The following is an 18,764-nucleotide window of genomic DNA, read 5'->3' on the forward strand; positions in this document are numbered from 1 at the left end:
TGATTTGTCCTGCATTTTTAAAAAAAGATATTTGTGTTATAAACACTTTAAGAAAATGTCATTGCTATCTTTGTATCAAAAACATTGTCTAATAGTGAAGCTCTCCAGTAAAAGTTTTGGAATAATCATGCCCTTTATTTCCCCTCAAGTGCAAAGTAGAACGTTTTACCTTTCATATGAAGAACATAACTGAAGACTTAGTTTTAAGAAACATGGTATTTTTTCCATAGCTTCCTCATATTTAGAGTTTGGTTTTATTTTAGAAGGCATCTTTATAGAGCTTAAAATTGTACTTTTCAGTTAGTGACAAGACAAACTTATATCTTAAGCATTCTAGACATGTGAATGCTAAATATTTTTGCCAAACCTGTGCTCAAATTTTTTTTTAATAATTTCTTTTTACATAGTGACGAGCGTTGGCTGTGGATAGGTTTGAATAAAAGGAGCCCAGATTTACAGGGATCCTGGGAGTGGAGTGATCATACACCAGTAAGTTTAAACTTTCTTGTTTGGGATAATATAAAGGGATTATTTGTTTCCATATCAGGTAAATTGATAGTTAAATAATACATCCACATTCCATGTAATCATTAAAATTATGAAGAAGTATCTTTATTGATATGGAAATGCATTCACATATATGAAGTGAGGGGAAAAGATACTAACCTTGTTTTTATTTTTAAAAAATAACCATACCTAAATAAATATTTTTTAAAAATTGAAAAATAGCCATACATTCTCTCTGTAGTCCTAAAAATATAAAACTATGGTTATATAGATACAGTGGTCATCTTTTTTGTTTTCTTTGTGCTGTTTTTTATTTCCTTTTTCCACAATGAGAAGCTTTTACTTTTATTCTAAAAACATAAGAGTTATGTAAAAAAGAATGTATCTTTATTAAAGGAAATAATTTGTTTGGGGAGAGCTTAAAAAGACCTTAAATATAACTATTTCAAATGTTTACATTATCCTAAAGAGAGGTTTTAGGTAATACTTATAGGAGCAAATTATTATAAAATTTATTAAATATTTTCTCCACAGTACCATTGTGTCAATTCATCATATATACTTTCCAAATGTAAAATTTCATTTGGACTTTCATTTTCAAATAGGAGCGTATCTGAAATTAGTTAATTGAATAACTGGCATTTCAACACATGCCAAAAAAAGGTCTTTTGCAAGTTCCTTATTCTCTATAATTCCAGCTGCAAACTTAATGCACTATTAACCTCTACTTCTGAAACTGTAGCTTCCATTGTTTGGAAGTATGATATTTTCTAAGTCATCTCATGATTTAACGTCTTGATATTAAAAAAGAGAGAGAGATGAAAAGGTTTTCCTACTGTGACATGTGAATGTGTTTGAGTTATTAAAGCTGCCTAAATTACATCTAAATTGCAAATATTTATACATCAGTCGTAAGTTCTCAAGTCTCTCTTGTTTTCTAAGGTGTCTACTATTCTCATGGAAAATGAGTTTCAGCAGGATTATGATATCAGAGACTGTGCTGCTGTCAAGGTCAGTACAATGGTGGAAAATCTGCATATTTAAAAATAAATTTGGCATTGTGTACAGTCAGGCAACAGATCCACAGAGTGCCTCTTTTAGGTATGGAGCATGATATTAGATGCGATGGGAGGGAAGAACACCCATGGCCCTGTCTCTCAAGCTACCTAACTTAAACTTAATTTGAGAAAATAAAATTCATATTCAAAAAAGGTTGCTCTTATAACTGTAAAGTAATAGGCTCCAATTTAGCTTCTAATGAAACTCAGAAGAGGAAGTGGTTCCTGTGGCCTGTTTCCAAAAGGGGTAGGACTTGAACTGAGCTTTTGTACAGATGGGATAAGGTAAGCCTTTCTAATGGGGGAATGGCATGAGGAGGTGGCATAAAATAAAGGAAGAGTGGAAGGGAGAAACTAAGGCATTGAGGAGAAAGGGATACAGATCAGGAAGTTTGCATCGGCGCCATGGTTGAAAACAAGGTTGGGAAGTTAGATTGATGGTAGGCAACAGCATTATAAAATTTTTTTTGACATGAACCAAGGAGAGTATGAAGAAGACTCATCTCAAGTCAGATTTCAAGATGTAGCTAGTAGGATAAGATGACATAAAAGAGCAATTAGTCATCTTCCTTTGCAAAATTCATTCATTTATTGATTCCATAAATAGTAGTCCAAGCAGTCTATAATGCTCTGGAGGATACAACAATGACAAGATATAAAACAGTTGTTGTCACAGAACTTAAGTTTAGTAGGAGAGAAGTAAACAAGTAGTTATAGGAGCTATGAAAGATGAGGTATACGTTTTATGCAAGAATGAGTATTATAAGGAGATGGTGATGGACACTGGTAATCATGATGATGGTGGCATCAGCTAATACTTGTTAACTTGTGAGCTAGGTACTTATTTCACTTAATACTTAGGTGATCTTGTGAGGTAGATGCTATTACATATTTATCTTTTAAGGAAGAAAGTTGAGTTCTGAGTAAGTGTACAGGGTTATAACTGAAATTTAAACCCATGTGCTGGGTCCACCCTGCTATATGACTAGATGTTTATAGAAATAGAAAAAGGACGCCTGGGTAGCTCAGTGATTGAACATCTGCCTTTGGCTCAGGGCTTGGTCCTGGGGTCCCGGGATTGATTCCCACATTTGGTTCCCTATCAGGGGTCTGCTTCTCCCTCTGCCTGTGTCTCTGCCTCTTTCTCTGTGTCTCTCATGAATAAATAAATTTTTTTTAAAAAAAAGAGAAATAAATAGAAAGGATACTGGTTTATGGAGAAAATACTACATTTTAGTCTAGATATTTTGAATTCAAGCTAGTAGTAAGAAATATTCTTTTTTTTTTTTTTTTAGTAAGAAATATCCTATAGTTGAAATCAGAAGACCAGAGTTGAAGGAAGAAATATGTATTTTTAAAAAAGTATAAAGGGTCAAAAGTGGGTTTAGGAGAGCTGTCAATGCATAAAATATAAGATGGGGAAGTAGGAGACATATATATTATACCTTTGCTATGTAAGCCAAGTAAGTGATTGCCCAGAAGTGCTGCAGGTTGCTTGAGACGAAGAACTGAGAAGGCCCCTGGAAAGCCCTATTTTCAAAGCAATTGTTCTGGTAATAAACTGTATGGTATCATGCCATTTTTATAGAATTCTGTTTAACATATGAGAAGGTGAAAACTTCAGAGAAGCTTGTAATGTTTCCAGAACACTGATGCAATATACTATGTTCTATGTAAGTAGAATTCTTATGTGTGAAGAGATTAGAAAATCTACCAAAAAAACTAACTAAAAGAAGCACTGATGTGGCCTGTGTCAGGAACAAGGCCAGCCAGGCCAGTGTTCTAGGAGAATCTCCCCTCACTTGGCACAGTACCTACCAGAATCTTGGCCTTAAGAGAAAACAGTCCAAAAACTGATGGAGATTCCTCCCAGGTCATGGTCTCCCCTTTCCTTTCTTGCCTGCTTACTGGCTGGAGTACAATTTGTAGAGACCTATCTCGGATCATGCAGAGGAAGCTAACATCCTGGTGTAGAGCAACATCAAAGCAGGAGCCTGGGTCCTTGGGGTCAGACTCTTATGTCGCATTTTCACAGATCTGCTTTAATCATAGTCTGGTGTTTGGAAGCCACTGAAGTAAATTTTTTTTTTCTAGCTTGACCTTTCTCAGATTTAAAGGTACAATCTACAATTTCATATCAGCAAAAACAGGAAAAAAAAAACAATAATTTACATTTTGGACATAAACATGACTTTATGACATATTTCCTCTATCAACCCTTGTTATGGTTCTTGATTAGGCTGTTAACTATTTAATTTTTTTATAATAAATCTATTTTTATTGGTGTTCAATTTGCCAACATACAGAATAACACCCAGTGGTCATCCTGTCAAGTGCCCCCCTCAGTGCCCGTCACCCATTCACCCCCACCCCCCGCCCTCCTCCCCTTCCACCACCCCTAGTTCATTTCCCAGAGTTAGGAGTCTTTATGTTAAGTATTTAAACACTGTGTTCATTCATTAAATAAATATCTTAGGTGCTAGGGCTAAAAGAGATTTAAGATTATACTTTAGTGTTTTATGAAGTTTCATCAACTTCAAAATATTCTGCAATCCTCTTTCTCCTTTAGGTCATTCAGAGGCCAGGGCGAAGAAGCTGGTATTTCTATGATGACAGAGAATTTATTTATTTAAGACCTTTTGCTTGTGATACAAAACTTGAATGGGTATGCCAGATTCCAAAAGGTAAGTGGTAGTTATTCCTTTTCACAGTCTTCTCATGTGAACATTGTAAATGCTGAGTCCAAAGTACCTAAGAGAGTGTTTTAGACTATAATTATAGTTTTAAAAAGCCTATGAAGATATAGTTAATATATTAAGCTCCATCCTGCCTGACTCCAACCACAAGTACAAGACTGGCTTATTGAGATTAGATGGTACCTTCCTCTTTGATCATGAAAGAGTTTTTATAAAAGATAAAATTTAAGATAAATTTAGAGATTAGATTTTGGGATGAAAGATTATTTCAATGAAAAGAAGACACATAATGTAGGGACGCCTGAGTGGCTCAGTGGTTGAGCATCTGCTTTTGACTCAGGTGTGATCCCGGGGTCCTGGGATCAAGTTCCTCATCAGGCTCCCTGCATAGAGCCTGCTTCTCCCTCTGCCTGTGTCTCTGCCTCTCTCTGTGTCTCTCATGAATAAATAAATAAAATCTTTTTTTAAAAAGGCCACCACCATATTACCTTTAAAAGACATGATATCCTTGGGGCGCCTGGGTAGCTCAGTTGGTTAAGCATCTGCCTTCTGCTGAGGTCAGGATCCCAGGAGCCCTAGGTCGGGCTCCCTGCTTAGCAGGGAGCCTGTTTCTCCATCTCCTTCTGTCCCTCCTCCCTGCTTGGGTTCTCTCTTTCTCTCAAATCAATAAATAAAATCTGTTTTAAAAAATAAATAAAGACAAGATATCCAGTATAGTAACTGTCAAGTTTCTTTCACAAAGGCAACTGGCAGGCCATTAATAAAAGAGGGAACTCTCTCTCTGTGTGTGTGTGTGTGTGTGTGTGTGTGTGTGTACTACATCTTCTTTATCCATTCATCTGTTGATGTGCATCTAGGCTCTTTTCATATTTACTGTGGACGTTACTACTATAAACATTGGGGTGCATGTGCTCCAATGTATCACTATTTTTATATGCTTTGAATAAATAACTAATAGTGCAATTGCTGGATCATAGGGTAGTTCTATTTTTAACTTTTTGAGAAATTCCTATACTACTTTTCAGACTGGCTGCACTAGCTTGCATTCCCAACAGTGTATGAGGGTTCCTCTTCCTCCACATCCTCACCAACAGCTTTTGTTTCCTGAGTTGCTAATTTTAGCCATTCTGACCCATGTAGGATGATATCTCATTGTGGTTTTGATTTGTTTTTCCCTGATGCCAAGTGATGTTGAGCATTTTTTCATGTGTCTGAACAGAAGTTTTTTTACAAGATTACAATAAACAACTATGCATATTTTTAACTAATTTGACCATTGTTGATAGAAATTAACCAATATATAGAGAACTGACTTAGAGAGAGAAGCCAAAGATGTTGAATATATAGGCAGTGCTCTGAGAAAGGTCTTCTCTACATTAGGCCCAGATACGACAGCAAAATGAAGAACAGTTATTTTACTCTGTAGTTTCTAATAGTCATCAAATTACATCTTTGCCTTGAAACAAGTGTGACCTACAACCAGAATGAAAAGGGAGAGGAAAGCAACTAGCAACCTGCGAGGAGCTGTTCTGCCCTGGAACTGTCTGGATGCTTCTGTAGGGGCAATCTTAAAGTGATTTTCACAGTCTTTGTGAGTTAAGTAGGAGTCTTGTTTCTGGTTTTGTTTGTTTGTTTGTTTGTTTGTTTTTTATAGAGTAGAAAGTTGAGTCTAAGCAGCAGATCCAAAGTCCCATAGCAGTGAAGGGTCTGAGGGCATTTGGACCCTGACTCACTCAATTTCAAAGCCCATAATGCATTGTAAAGTATCACATTTCCTCTGTTTCCAACTGGAAATTCTGGGTGATTTTTATTATTTCTCTCCCAGTTTTGTCTCTCATTTTCTCAAAAGGTTCAGTACTGGATTACTGTACATTGTTTACAATAATAATACATTGGGGGTGGGATGCCTGGGTGGCTCAGCGGTTGAGTGTCTGCCTTTGGCTCAGGGCGTGATCCCGAGTCCCGGGTGGAGTCCCACATTGGGCTTCCTGCGGGGAGCCTGCTTCTCTCTCTACCAGTGTCTCTGCCTGTGTGTGTGTGTGTGTGTGTGTGTGTGTGTGTGATGAATAAATAAATAAAATTAAATTTTAAAAAAAAGAATACCTTGGGAGAACAATGAATTCTACCAACCAAGGTTTATAAAACAATTACTCAAATTGCATTAGATGGAGAAGTAGTTCCTGAATAACCTCATCCTGCAGTAATGATTATCTTTGTGCCTATTCCTTAGTGTTTCTGTGTAATATGTACAATATACTCATTTACTTATGTATACTTTCTAATTATTAGCCATATTTTATCCATCTAGTCTTCCTTTGTGACTTCCGTGATGTAAGGTAGAGAACTACCAGGAATACTTTAATAGTTAACAGATCTACCTTTTTGATTGCCACTAAAACAGTGTTAGCATAGGCCCCACAAAATTCAAACCAAAGCAATCATAATATGAAAAGAAATAATCTGGCCAGAAATGGTCCAACTCAGAAAGTCCTCTTGAGTTAGATTAAAGGCACTTACTTATAATAGGACATCATCTGTAATTGGATACTAATCCTCAGCCTTTTGTTTTCTTTCTTGTACCAGGCCATACTCTAAAAACACCAGACTGGTATAATCCAGGTAAGTTAAGAAAACTGAAACTTAGCCAAAGCTGCTTTTATCTTTTCTGTAATGTATTTAGTTAATTATCTAAGCCCATGCCCAAGTGCCAGCTTCTCTATCACATCTTCAAGGGAGATGAAATATCTCCAGGCAGGAAAGGTGATTGGCTGGTGTGCAATGAGGCTTTGAGGCTGGATTTGTTCTCCTCTGTGAGTACAGGAGGGTGGCAAAGTCTCTCACTGGCTCAGCAATCCTTGGTGCTTTGCAGGTAGCACTGCCCTGGCCAGAGAGAGCGGATTACTATTCATAAATAGTTTTAAACATTAATTCATGCTTAGATGGTATAGTTTGATCTGTGCATAACTCTGATATTCTTCTTCTTCAGAGCGTCCTGGAATTCATGGACCTCCAGTTGTAATTGAAGGGAGTGAATACTGGTTTGTTGCTGATCCTCACTTAAACTATGAAGAAGCGGTCCTGTATTGTGCTAGCAATCACAGCTCTCTGGCTACCTTGACATCTCTTGTAGGACTAAAAGCCATCAAAAACAAAATAGCAAATGTAATTTGAGAGAATATATTTTAAAATATTTTTCTTATTTTTCTATTTATTCCATCACAAATTATTTCAGAAGTCTTGCCAAAATCTACAGAAGTTAAATATTCCTTTCAAGTAAAATCTGCCTAAGAACATCCAAATTCATCATTTAATGTTAGAAAAGGGGGATAAAACTCCATAATGTTTTTAAAATATTCAAGATTAGTTATAAATGTCAACTTATAAAATCAACAGAGATGATATAAAATATTCTTTTTTTTACTTTATTTATTTATTTATTTATTTATTTATTTATTTATTTATTTATTTATTTATTTGACAGAGGGAGAGCACAAGTAGGGGGAGTGGCAGGCAGAGGGAGAGGTAGAAACAGGCTTCCCGCTGAGCAGGGAGCCCAACTCAGGGCTCAATCCCAGGATCCTGAGATCATGACCTGAGCTGAAGGCAGACACTTAACCCACTGAGCCACCCAAGTGCCCGTAATATAAGATATTCTAATTCTTTATTATATTTTGTACTAAAAGTTAACTTCATAGTTAACTTGAGTTTCCATTTCTTTAAATAACTAACCTTGTAAGATAGGAAAATAATTTTATATTTTTAAATTTATAATTATTTACAATAGAACACTATATAATTGAATTAATGTATACCTATAATTACAATGACCATGTTTTATAATAGCACATAGTGTTAAGTGAAAAGTTTCCAGCTACTTCTTTGATGGAAGGACCTGGTTTACATAATTTAGAGACTGAAGTAATGGAATGTCCAGAAATGTTAGTGGTTGTGGTTATGGTGGGACAGGGTATTTTAAATAAAACCTCTTTAGGAAACTCAGCACAAATAAGGATAGGTGATTTTGTCTGTTGGTTGGTTTGTTTTTCAGATATCTGGTGATGAACAGAAGTGGTGGGTGAGAACTACCGATCAGCCAGTAGATCGTCGTTTTATGTAGTATGTGACACCATTGATATTGCCTTTGTAAAGTCATTGGAAAGAAGCAGTCCCAAATTCTCCTTTAGAAAATGGATTGTTATTTATAATTTGTTTTGAACATTCATCAATAAAACGTGTGGACTACAGAAACCAAGTCCTGTTACATATTAGCATCAAGAAAAAAGTGGCATAAAATAATGGCATAACATTAAATTTAGAATTAAAATAACAGTTTAAAAAAACAGTTTAAAAAAAAAACAGAATAGAACATGTAACTACATTATGAGCTGTGAACTCTCTCATTTTTTTGCAGCTCACGATATCCATGGCATCACTTTCCTATAACATTTCGGGAGGAATGCTCGTACATGTCTGCAAAGACTTGGTTCAATGGTAAATTCCAAATCTTTTAATGTTGATCATGTAATATGTGAACTTCAGGTTCGGTTACTAACTTAACCTTATTTTCCTGTTGATTATACGTTGGTTGCTTCATCTTATTTTGGCTTATTGCTAATGACCATAGTTCAAATTCCAAATGCAAACAAAGTTGCTTTTCACTGTATTTTGACTTCCTTTATCCTATAGTGACTGCTTAGAAATAAACTTACCACTTTCATAACTGAAAAGCATATAAATAAATTTGCAAAGATAAACAGGTAGCAATTCTAAATATAGTTTAGTTCTCTTCCCCCTCATTAGCCTTCACTTTCAGCCTATTTCCTACCATCAGGTCCTGTGGTGGTAACTGTGGTTCTTATACTAAATGTATGCATTTTTATAGGCAAAGCTGGTATGCTCTACCCTACTGATAAATAATAACAGAAGATAGAAATGGCTAGAGAAGAGGAATATATTTTAACTGTTTGGGAAAGAGCAATCGAAAGAGATTTTCTTTACTACTGGATTGTTTTTAAAATGTGCTGAATGGAAAATTCTCACCCCTGTAATTCTGCTTTTCATTTCTCAGACTTAAATAAGCCAGCAGACTGTGGTACCAAGTTGCCCTTCATCTGTGAAAAATATAATGTCTCTTCATTAGAAAAATATAGTCCAGATTCTGCAGCTAAAATACAGTGCTCTGGGGATTGGATTGCTTTTCAGAATAAGGTAAAAAGGGAATTGCTACATTGTACAAATGATGATTGCTTTCATGATGGTTGTATGGCCTGTAGCAGAATCGCAGCCCATCAAACAACTTCACTAAAGATAGCCTCTGCGTATTTCAGTAACTCACCTGATCCTCTACATTGCCAGAAACCAAGTTAACTCTCAAGCTAGTGATGCCTACAGGTCTTCAAAGTACTGTGTTCTTATCCAGTTGCTACTAAAATTAAATTGCTGATGTTGATTGGTCAATGAATTATAATACTTTAAATAATAAAACTGTCTCTATAACATGAAGGAAACTGACAATTTCTGGCTGATATATTTTCCACTTGAAAGAAAGCATCCAAGCAGCATCTACCAATTAAATTAGACCAGCATTTCCAAACTATGTTTTGGCTACATATACGCTAACAAAATGTTAATCATTGATCTTGCCTTCCAAGGGGTTTAATGATTACATAGGTTTGGGAAACGCTAGATTCTATATCTGCCTCTTTGAAATGATAATCTAGACTGGTATATGTATCTCTTTGGAAATGCATTTGGTTGCTAAGTAAAGAGATTGCTATACTATGTTAGAACATCTATTCTCTCACACAAAAGAAGTTTGAGGGTAAGTGGGCTGAAGTTGGTATGGAAGCTCCACAACATCTTCAAATCCAGGCTCCTGTTATCTTTTTGCTCTGCCATCCTTAACATACTGAAGCTTCCAAGCTCAAGCTCAGGGTGTTCTGTCTAGGGCCTTTTCTAGAAGCCACCCAGTGACATAGAGCTCACTGGCCACTCCAGTCTCCAGGGAGTCTGAAAAAAAATTCTGTTGGATGCTTTAAGGAACAGTATTTAAGGTGTACCACTTCACACTAACATGATCATAGTATCAAAAAGAAAAAGGGAGATAGGAGTCTTACAACTGAAAACATCTGTACTGAAGCTAAAATAATAAGGATACATTTTGACTTTTTAAAATTAGAACAATCTTCACACACACACACACACACACACACACCAAGGTACTGGGACTAAATTAATTTACATAATTGAGGTAAGTTTGAATTAAGATTTCCTGCCAAAAGAAAGGGGGATGACTTCTTTTAAAATGCATGTTTTTATATAAGGAGGTGATGATTATCAGTTCAGCCTTTGAAATCAGTTGGAATAAATCTAAACGCTGATCATACCACTATCTGTCTACTTAACTTACAGGTAAAGTTACTTAACTGCCCTGTGCCTCAGTTTCCCTATTTGTTGTAGGAATTAAGTGAGATGGTATTATGCAAACTGTTTAGCACATGGGAAGCACTCAATAAGAGGGAGATTTTTAAAAAAAATAATTTGACTGATAGACCACTCTTTAGTTGTTTATATTGACAGTGTAGGTCTGCATTCATATAGTACTACTTTGTAAATTTCCATATCTCACAGACCAAAAATTAGCAGCCCTCTAAAAGATGAGATATTTACTTCCTATGTGAGCTCTTCGGTGCTTGGAATCTTATGCTTCATTAACGTTTTTTGTTTGCAGTGTTTTCTAAAAATCAAACCGAAGTCTCTCACATTTTCCCAAGCAAGTGATACTTGTCACACTTATGGTGGCACCCTTCCTTCAGTGCTGAGCCAGATAGAACAAGGTAACAGAATTGTTTTGGAAACATGTTTTATTCTGATATGGGGGCCAAGTTAGTTCTGAGAGGCTTTGGGGAATTAGCATATTTAAAAATTCTTATTAAATCACTTTATTACAGAATAGGTAAAAGAGTATCGTTGTAGATAAGTAAGAAGTATTCGATGAGATTTTTTTGGTGTATCTATAATTTGAATAAGTCAATGCTCTTAAAAAATCTCTTTCTGACAGATTTCATTACATCCTTATTTCCGGATATGGAGGCTACTTTATGGATTGGTTTGCGCTGGACTGCCTATGAAAAGATAAACAAATGGACAGATAACAGAGAACTGACATACAGTAACTTTCACCCGTTAGTAGTTGGTGGGAGGTTGAAAATACCAACAAATGTAAGTTTTTAAAATCAGAAATCTAAATTGCTCAGGGTACCTGAGTGGCTCAGTCGGTTGACCATCAGACTTTATTTCAGCTCAGGTCATGATATAAGGGTATGAGATCAAGCCCCCACTCGGGCTCTGGCTGGGCATGGAGCCTGCTTAAGATTCTCTCTCCCTTTCCCTCTGCTCCCACCACCCACTTCTGCTGTGTGCATATATGTGTGCACTCTCTCTCTCTCTCTCTCTCTCTCTCTCTCTCACACACACACACACACACACACACACACACAAACCTATATAGCTCTGTGAAATACCCAAGTCTTCTATAAATTATTGGATTAAGAATGAGGTTTCTGGGGCAGCCCCGGTGGTGCAGCGGTTTAGCGCCGCCTGCAGCCCAGGGTGTAATCCTGGAGACCCTGGATCGAGTCCCATGTCGGGCTCTCTGCATGGAGCCTGCTTCTGTCTCGGCCTGTGTCTCTGCCTCTCTCTGTCTCTATGAATAAATAAATAAAATCTTTAAAAAAAAAAAAAAAGAATGAGGTTTCTATTGTATGAGTCCACTTATATGAGATATTCAGAGCAGGCACATCTTCAAAGATAAAATGTAGATTAGTGGTTGCCAGAGGCTAAAGAAGGAAGAAGGATTGGGAATGATGCCTAAAGGGTAATGGCATTTCTTTTTGGAGGTGGTAAAAATATTCTAAAAATTGATTAAGGGTGATGGTATACACATTGATATTTTCTTTTTATTCTACTTTATCTAGTTTATTCTCTTTGTCCTATCTTATCTTAGTCCATTATCACATATGTGAGCCAACTAAATGAGTCTCAAACCATATTTGATCCCTAATCTAGGAAATTGCAGTAAGTATTTCAGCATTTTTTCTTCTAGGGCTTTTTCATATATTATTGTTCTGACATAGATAATATCATAATACATATAAAATGGTATATATACCATTGTCTACTTTTCTCATTTAGTATTATAAATAGTTTCTTATACCATTAAAAGATGTACTTGATAAGCATTTTAATAGTTGTGTGATATTTCTTAATGGTTATTTATCCAACCAGTGCTGAGTATTTAGGTTGTTTCTATTTTTACATAATCATAAATAGCATTACAATGAACAGTTTTGTGCATAATCTTTGGTTATATTCAGATTACCTCCTTAAGATAGATTTTGGAAGTCAAAGCCAGATCAAAAGATAAAGTAGTTATAAAACTCTATTCACCAAATGCTTTCCAGAAAGGTTTATGAGTTTTTATATTTGTCAGTATTATATTATAATTGCCATTCTATCCATACCAACATATTAATAATTTCTAACATTTGTTGATCACTTAATATGTGTCAGGCACTTTGCTAATGCATCATATGCATTATTTCATTTAATCTACACAACAGATGTGAAAAGGTCTGTTATTCTGCCTCTAAGAAATGTAGAAACTGGAGTCATGTAACTTGTCCCCAGTCATGCAGTCACGCATGCAGTCGTGACTAGGTCCATGAGACTGCAGAACCAGTGTTTTTAGCTTCTCTCCTGTGTTACCTCTAAGGGTCAATGTCTTTTAAAAATTTTTGCTAATTTGGTAATTTAAATATATCAATCATATTTTTCTTTATATTTCTCTGATATCTAATGAAAACAAACTTCTGTAAGTTCAGTAGTACCTTGAATTTCATCAAGTATGAATATTCTTATTCTTTTTCAATATTTTTCAAAGCCTTCATGTATTTTCTTTTGTCTTCATGTACTTCTTATTGATTTTACAATTATGTAAATATTAAACATGCTGACTCTATGTTTCTTGTGTTTATGAAAAATATTCCTGTAGGTTTTTTTCTTAAGCGCAGAATACCAAAAATATTATAGAAGTAAGTTTTGATTTTTTTGCATGTGTGTACATTCAAATATGTTTATTTCTCTTTTCTCCTTCATTTTTTTTAGGTTAGAAATTTCATCATGTAGATGTTAGTTAAATATATGCCTATATTTTCTTTGCCTTTTTTTCCTGACTGCATGATACAGCCATGGTATATAGTATATGTTGTCAATGAATACTTCATGCTTTTCCCTAATCCTGTCAAACACCATTTATTGCATATACTTCTACTTGTTAAAAGCAATATAGGTTGCCTCCTTTACATTAAGTGTGAGTGTATGAAATATACTCTTATGTAGCTATGACACTGATCTAAATACTATAATTTTGCATATTAAAAAATATGATAGGAATAATTATCCTGTATATATATACCTTTAAAAAATGGTTTTAGCTATTCCTGTCCATTCTTCCAAACTATAATTGTTTGGTCAATCTCCAACCCAAACAATTAAACAAACTTATGATGAGAATTTGACAATATTTTAGGGACAGTTAACATCTTTTTATTAATCTTTCAACTCAAGAATATGGTATATCCATTTATTCAAGTCTTCCTTTAGAGCCCACAGTGAAATTTTTGTAGTTCTGTCTCATTGCCTTTGAGAATGACAGATTTTTTTCTTGATTTTCTCACTGATATGTAAGAAGCTATTGTTTGGGTATTTTTATGTATTATTTCATAGGCACCCATCTTACTAAAAGCTCTTATTACTTCTAGAGTTTTTCACTAGATTTTTGGGGGTTTCTTACTTAGATAATCATAATCTTCAAATACTAGTTTATGCTTCACTACATGTGGTAGGACTTCTAGAACTGTGATAGTACCAGAAGAAATAACTACCATCCTAGACTTGATCTAGATTTTGTAGGATTGTCTGCAATCTCTCATTGTTATTTATGATGCTCACTCTTTGGGCATTTTTCGGGGTCTTTTTGGTTTGTTTTTTTTTGTTTTTGTTTTTTTTTTAAGTAGGCTCCACGCCTAGCATGGAGCTTGACATGAAGCTTGACCTAAGCTGAGCAGAAGAGTCCATGATTAACCAAGTGAGCCACCCAGGCACTCCAATGCTGACTCTTTAAGTTATATCATTCTATAACTAGCTTATTTAGAACTTTTATTCAGGAATAAGTACTGAATTTTCCAAAGCTTTTTTTCTAGCGTCTACTAAAATTGTCATATATTTATAATAAACGATCTTTATCTTTCATAGATTCTAGTTGCTCCAAATGGATTATTATTTTGCTATTAACTGAATTGGACTTCTTAGAATTATATTTGGGAATGTTTTCATCTCTGCTCAACTGCTCATAGAATTAATTTTTTATGCTATATTGTCTGATTTTTTTTCCCGATTATGTCAGCTTCATAAGATGAACTGGCTAGCTTTCTGCCTTTGTGTTTTGAAATTATAATCCAGCCTGGAGAATTATTCAGCCTGAAAGTTTGAGGGAATTACCTACAAAATCATGTGATGTTATTTTCAGACATCATTCTCTAATAATAAAGGGATTTGGTGCAGTGGTCAAATGCCTAAATTCCAGAGTCACATTGTCTGGTTTTGAATTTCATTCAATCATTAGTATGGAAGTTCACTTAACTTTTCTTTCTTTCTTTTTTAAAGTTTATTTATTTATTCATGAGAGATACAGAGAGGCAGAGACACAGGCAGAGGGAGAAGCAGGCTCCCTGCAGGGAGCCCAACCTGGACTCCAGGATCACACCCTGGGCTGCAGGTGGCGCCAAACCGCTGAGCCACCCGGGGCCGCCGCCCCCTCCCCCCACCCTTAACTTTTCTTAATCCTCAATTTCTTGTCTGTAAATTCTGATTCTGTTGTACCTACAACACAACGTGAAAATTACATAAGATAATTCATTTAAAGCTTTTAGCTATCTCACATATAGTTTTGAAAATGAACTACTAGTATTAATTTTCAATTTCCAGTGAAGTTACTGGTACATTTTGGTGTTTCTACTTCTCCTTATAACAATTATGCTAATTTGTTCTTTTCAAGATAAGTTGCCTATTTCATTTAGATTTTTTAAAAATATATTTAAGTAAACTACACCCCTTGTGGGGCTCAAACTCATGACCTCAAGATCAAGAGTCCCCTACTGTTCCGATTGAGCCAGCCGGGTGCCCCTCATTTAGATTTTCAAAGGTATTAGAATAAAATTGTGTATGCTATTATCTTTTCAAATCCTCATGCCTTATTTTGATTGTGTTTTTACTTTTTTTTTATTCAGATTTTTACAAAACTGGTATGTATTGGTTTTCTCCTCCCTCTTCTCCATCTTCTATTGCTTGAGATACATTTACAAATATTACTACATTTTTCCATCCTAGTTTTTTGGAGATCTATTTTTTTTTAATTTTTATTTATTTATGATAGTCACATAGAATGAGAGAGAGAGAGGCAGAGACACAGGCAGAGGGAGAAGCAGGCTCCATGCACTGGGAGCCCGACGTGGGATTCGATCCCGGGTCTCCAGGATCGCGCCCTGGGCCAAAGGCAGGCGCCAAACCGCTGCGCCACCCAGGGATCCCTGGAGATCTATTTTTGTTCATTTTCTAATCCCTTGTATTCAATTCTTAGTTCATCTTTCCTTTAAAAAACACAATACACTTAATAATAGATATTTGCATTATTCCACTATTGGAATATTTGCCCCAAGAAAACAAAAACACTAACTTCAAGAATGATAGCAGAGTGTTAAATATTACTATAATTGTGTTTTCATCTTACTTTTACCAGTTTTTCTTTTATCTGTTTGGATCTTATATTTAATGATATTGCCACTGTTTTGTTTTATAATTTCTAAAGTTAATTGCCCCTTTTCCATGCTTCAGAAGTTTTTGAGGATTTTCTTGTGATTTCAGGGTCAACTTCTTAATGGAATTTTTTACAGGAGGAAAAATCCAATTTGGGATATAAAGTTCTCTTGCTAGGATCTTCAGACAGTTAGTTTCATGATTATTTGTACACGTTTGCCTTTTTGTTTAGGTTTTTGAGGAAGAGTCCCGATACCAATGTGCTCTAATGCTCAACCTCCAAACATCACCTTATACTGGGACATGGAATTTTACTGCCTGCAGTGAATACCACACTCTGTCTCTCTGTCAGAAATATTCAGGTATAAATTATTACCTAGATATCTATGGTACTTTATGCTGTTGGATAAATACAGTATTTTTTCACAAAAATCTTATAAATGAATTAATATTAATTTATAAACAGCTTTCCTAAAATTTTAAGATAGCTAAATCCATATTGGTTCAGTTAGTCACGTTATCTCAAATGGAATATGATTTTTTTCAAGTGTCATTGCTTTACTTAATTAAATATCAAAATTAAGTATCAGATGGAATTTATTAATAGGAGTTGTCTAATTATAGTAAGTTATGGTTGAATTTTGTTCTTTTTTCCACTCTGGCATTTATTTTTCAGTTTTTACTTTCTATCTTGGAGAAAGAAGGAGAAAAAATATATTTAATTGGCTCTGGTAGACTTTATCACACACACACAAAAGCTGTGAAGTGTTATAAATGGGTCACTGTATATACCTTACTGTAGCCCAAATAAAAATAAAATGTGGGCTTAAAAATAAGAATCATCCATATTTTCAAAAAGATATTTTTAGAGGTATTACATTGTTTTCATTGATTACAATGTTTTTAACAAATGATTTTTTAAAAAAAAGCTTTGTCATGTAATGAGAACCTCAAGTAGATAATCCATGTACTTCTAAAGAACTTTTTATTAAACCAACCTATGCCTTATTTGTCTCATATTGTTTAGTAATTGCTTTACTCAGAGAAGTACTATAAAGCAGTAGTTCAATACAACCTCTTGTGGGTTGTTTTGTACATTTTTCTCATCAGAGCTCTCCTTGATGAGATCTTTTGTAAGAGGACACCTAACATTTTCTCCTGTTGAAGGAGTTCAAATAAAGGAGGTATTTGACACCAACCTGAAATGGTAATCTAATTGCCAGCTCCTTTTATTTATAGCTTTTTTCCTTCCTAAATCAGAGCAACAAAAACAGAATTTTGTTCTAATTTTAGAAAACAAATGCTGTGGCTCACCCATATTACATATTAAGATACACAGCAAGACATACATACCTAGTTCTAACAAAATCTAAAATAAATGAATAGATAAGTAATATCTAAAGCACTCGTTGTGGAGAAATTTGAAGAAATGTCCTATGACTTGCAGAGTGGGTGTTTTTTTTTTCTTTTACACACAGAAATTGAAAACAGACAAACCTTGCAGAATACTTCAGATACTGTAAAGTATCTAAATAATCTGTACAAAATCATCATGAAGACTCTGACTTGGTTTGATGCTCTAAGAGAGTGTCAGAAAGAGAACATGCACCTGGTGAGCATCACAGACCCTTACCAGCAGGCGTTCCTAACTGTGCAGGCGGTTCTTCATAACTCTTCTTTATGGATTGGACTCTCCAGTCAAGATGTAAGTTTTCAGTCCCAACTGCCAGGACTGGGTGATGAAATGTGAAATTTTTGTTGCACACAGCATTTCTCATATCAGACAAAAAGAACCTGGAGATTGTAAAATCTTACTCCAGTGAGTAAATTTCATGAAGTGTGTAATTTTTAGTGACTGTCATCTTTCTACTGTTCAAAGATCTAGTGCTGTATTGTTTATATTAAGAAAAAGTTGTACTGAACATATGTAGCTGAGCACTTCTTCTTACTCTAGTAAAAGACTGAGTAGGAATCAGGAACTGCTACATCTCCCCAGCCAAAGAAAAGAAGAGACAAAGAGAAGAATTAAAAAATCAGATAGGGTTGAGTGTTGGGATGGGGGGAGGTCCAGAGGGAGAGGAAGAGAGAGGATCCCAGCAGGCTCCACACCCAGTTGCAGAACCTGATATATAGGGCTCCATCTCACAACCCTGAGATCATGACCTAAGTGGAAATCAAGAGTCAGACACCTAACTGACTGAGTGACCCAGGTTCTCCTATAGTGAACTTTTTTTTAAAGAAAATTAAAATCACCTGTAATCCCAGCACTTTGTAATAAATAAGATTGAATAATTTGGTTTATATCCCTCAAGTTTTTCTCTATATACATATGTATATATTTTTTAAGATGTTTGGGATCATACCATTTTCTTTTTCTTCTCCACTTAAGGATTTTGGTCTTATTTCTTACCCTATTTTAATCTTCACCTATGTTTCTCTTTTTCCTTTCACTCTTTAACATGCTTACATGTCTGCATAAACTGCCTTAAATCTTTGGAACATGACCAGATACAAATAAATAAAACTTTACATTGAAAGCAATGGAGGGATATTGAAAGATTTTAAACATGGTAGTAACAACAGATTTTTACTTAGAAAGAATTGTACTGGCAGAGAGTGGATAAGGAAG

The 18,764-nt window shown here is 35.1% G+C and overlaps 1 protein-coding gene across 3 annotated transcripts in view; it reads left to right on the top strand.

Annotated features, from left to right (window-relative positions):
- The window catches only part of LY75 (lymphocyte antigen 75), a 130,732-nt gene that overhangs the window by 48,440 nt on the left and 63,528 nt on the right, over positions 1-18,764 (top strand). For all 3 annotated transcript variants that reach the window (XR_008662137.1, XM_055307917.1, XM_055307916.1), the window contains exons 14-25: positions 408-489; positions 1,450-1,518; positions 4,135-4,249; positions 6,845-6,880; positions 7,248-7,423; positions 8,310-8,377; positions 8,673-8,752; positions 9,330-9,469; positions 10,992-11,097; positions 11,322-11,482; positions 16,368-16,497; positions 17,614-17,840. Coding sequence is in view for 2 of the 3 variants with exons in the window: in XM_055307917.1 (XP_055163892.1) it covers positions 408-489; positions 1,450-1,518; positions 4,135-4,249; positions 6,845-6,880; positions 7,248-7,423; positions 8,310-8,377; positions 8,673-8,752; positions 9,330-9,469; positions 10,992-11,097; positions 11,322-11,482; positions 16,368-16,497; positions 17,614-17,840 (1,390 nt within the window). In the remaining variant the exon portion in view is untranslated. The remainder of the gene's footprint in view (positions 1-407; positions 490-1,449; positions 1,519-4,134; positions 4,250-6,844; positions 6,881-7,247; positions 7,424-8,309; positions 8,378-8,672; positions 8,753-9,329; positions 9,470-10,991; positions 11,098-11,321; positions 11,483-16,367; positions 16,498-17,613; positions 17,841-18,764) is intronic.

Source organism: Nyctereutes procyonoides, unplaced genomic scaffold (assembly GCF_905146905.1).
Source record: "Nyctereutes procyonoides isolate TBG_1078 unplaced genomic scaffold, NYPRO_anot_genome, whole genome shotgun sequence".
Classification (NCBI taxonomy): Eukaryota; Metazoa; Chordata; class Mammalia; order Carnivora; family Canidae; genus Nyctereutes; species Nyctereutes procyonoides.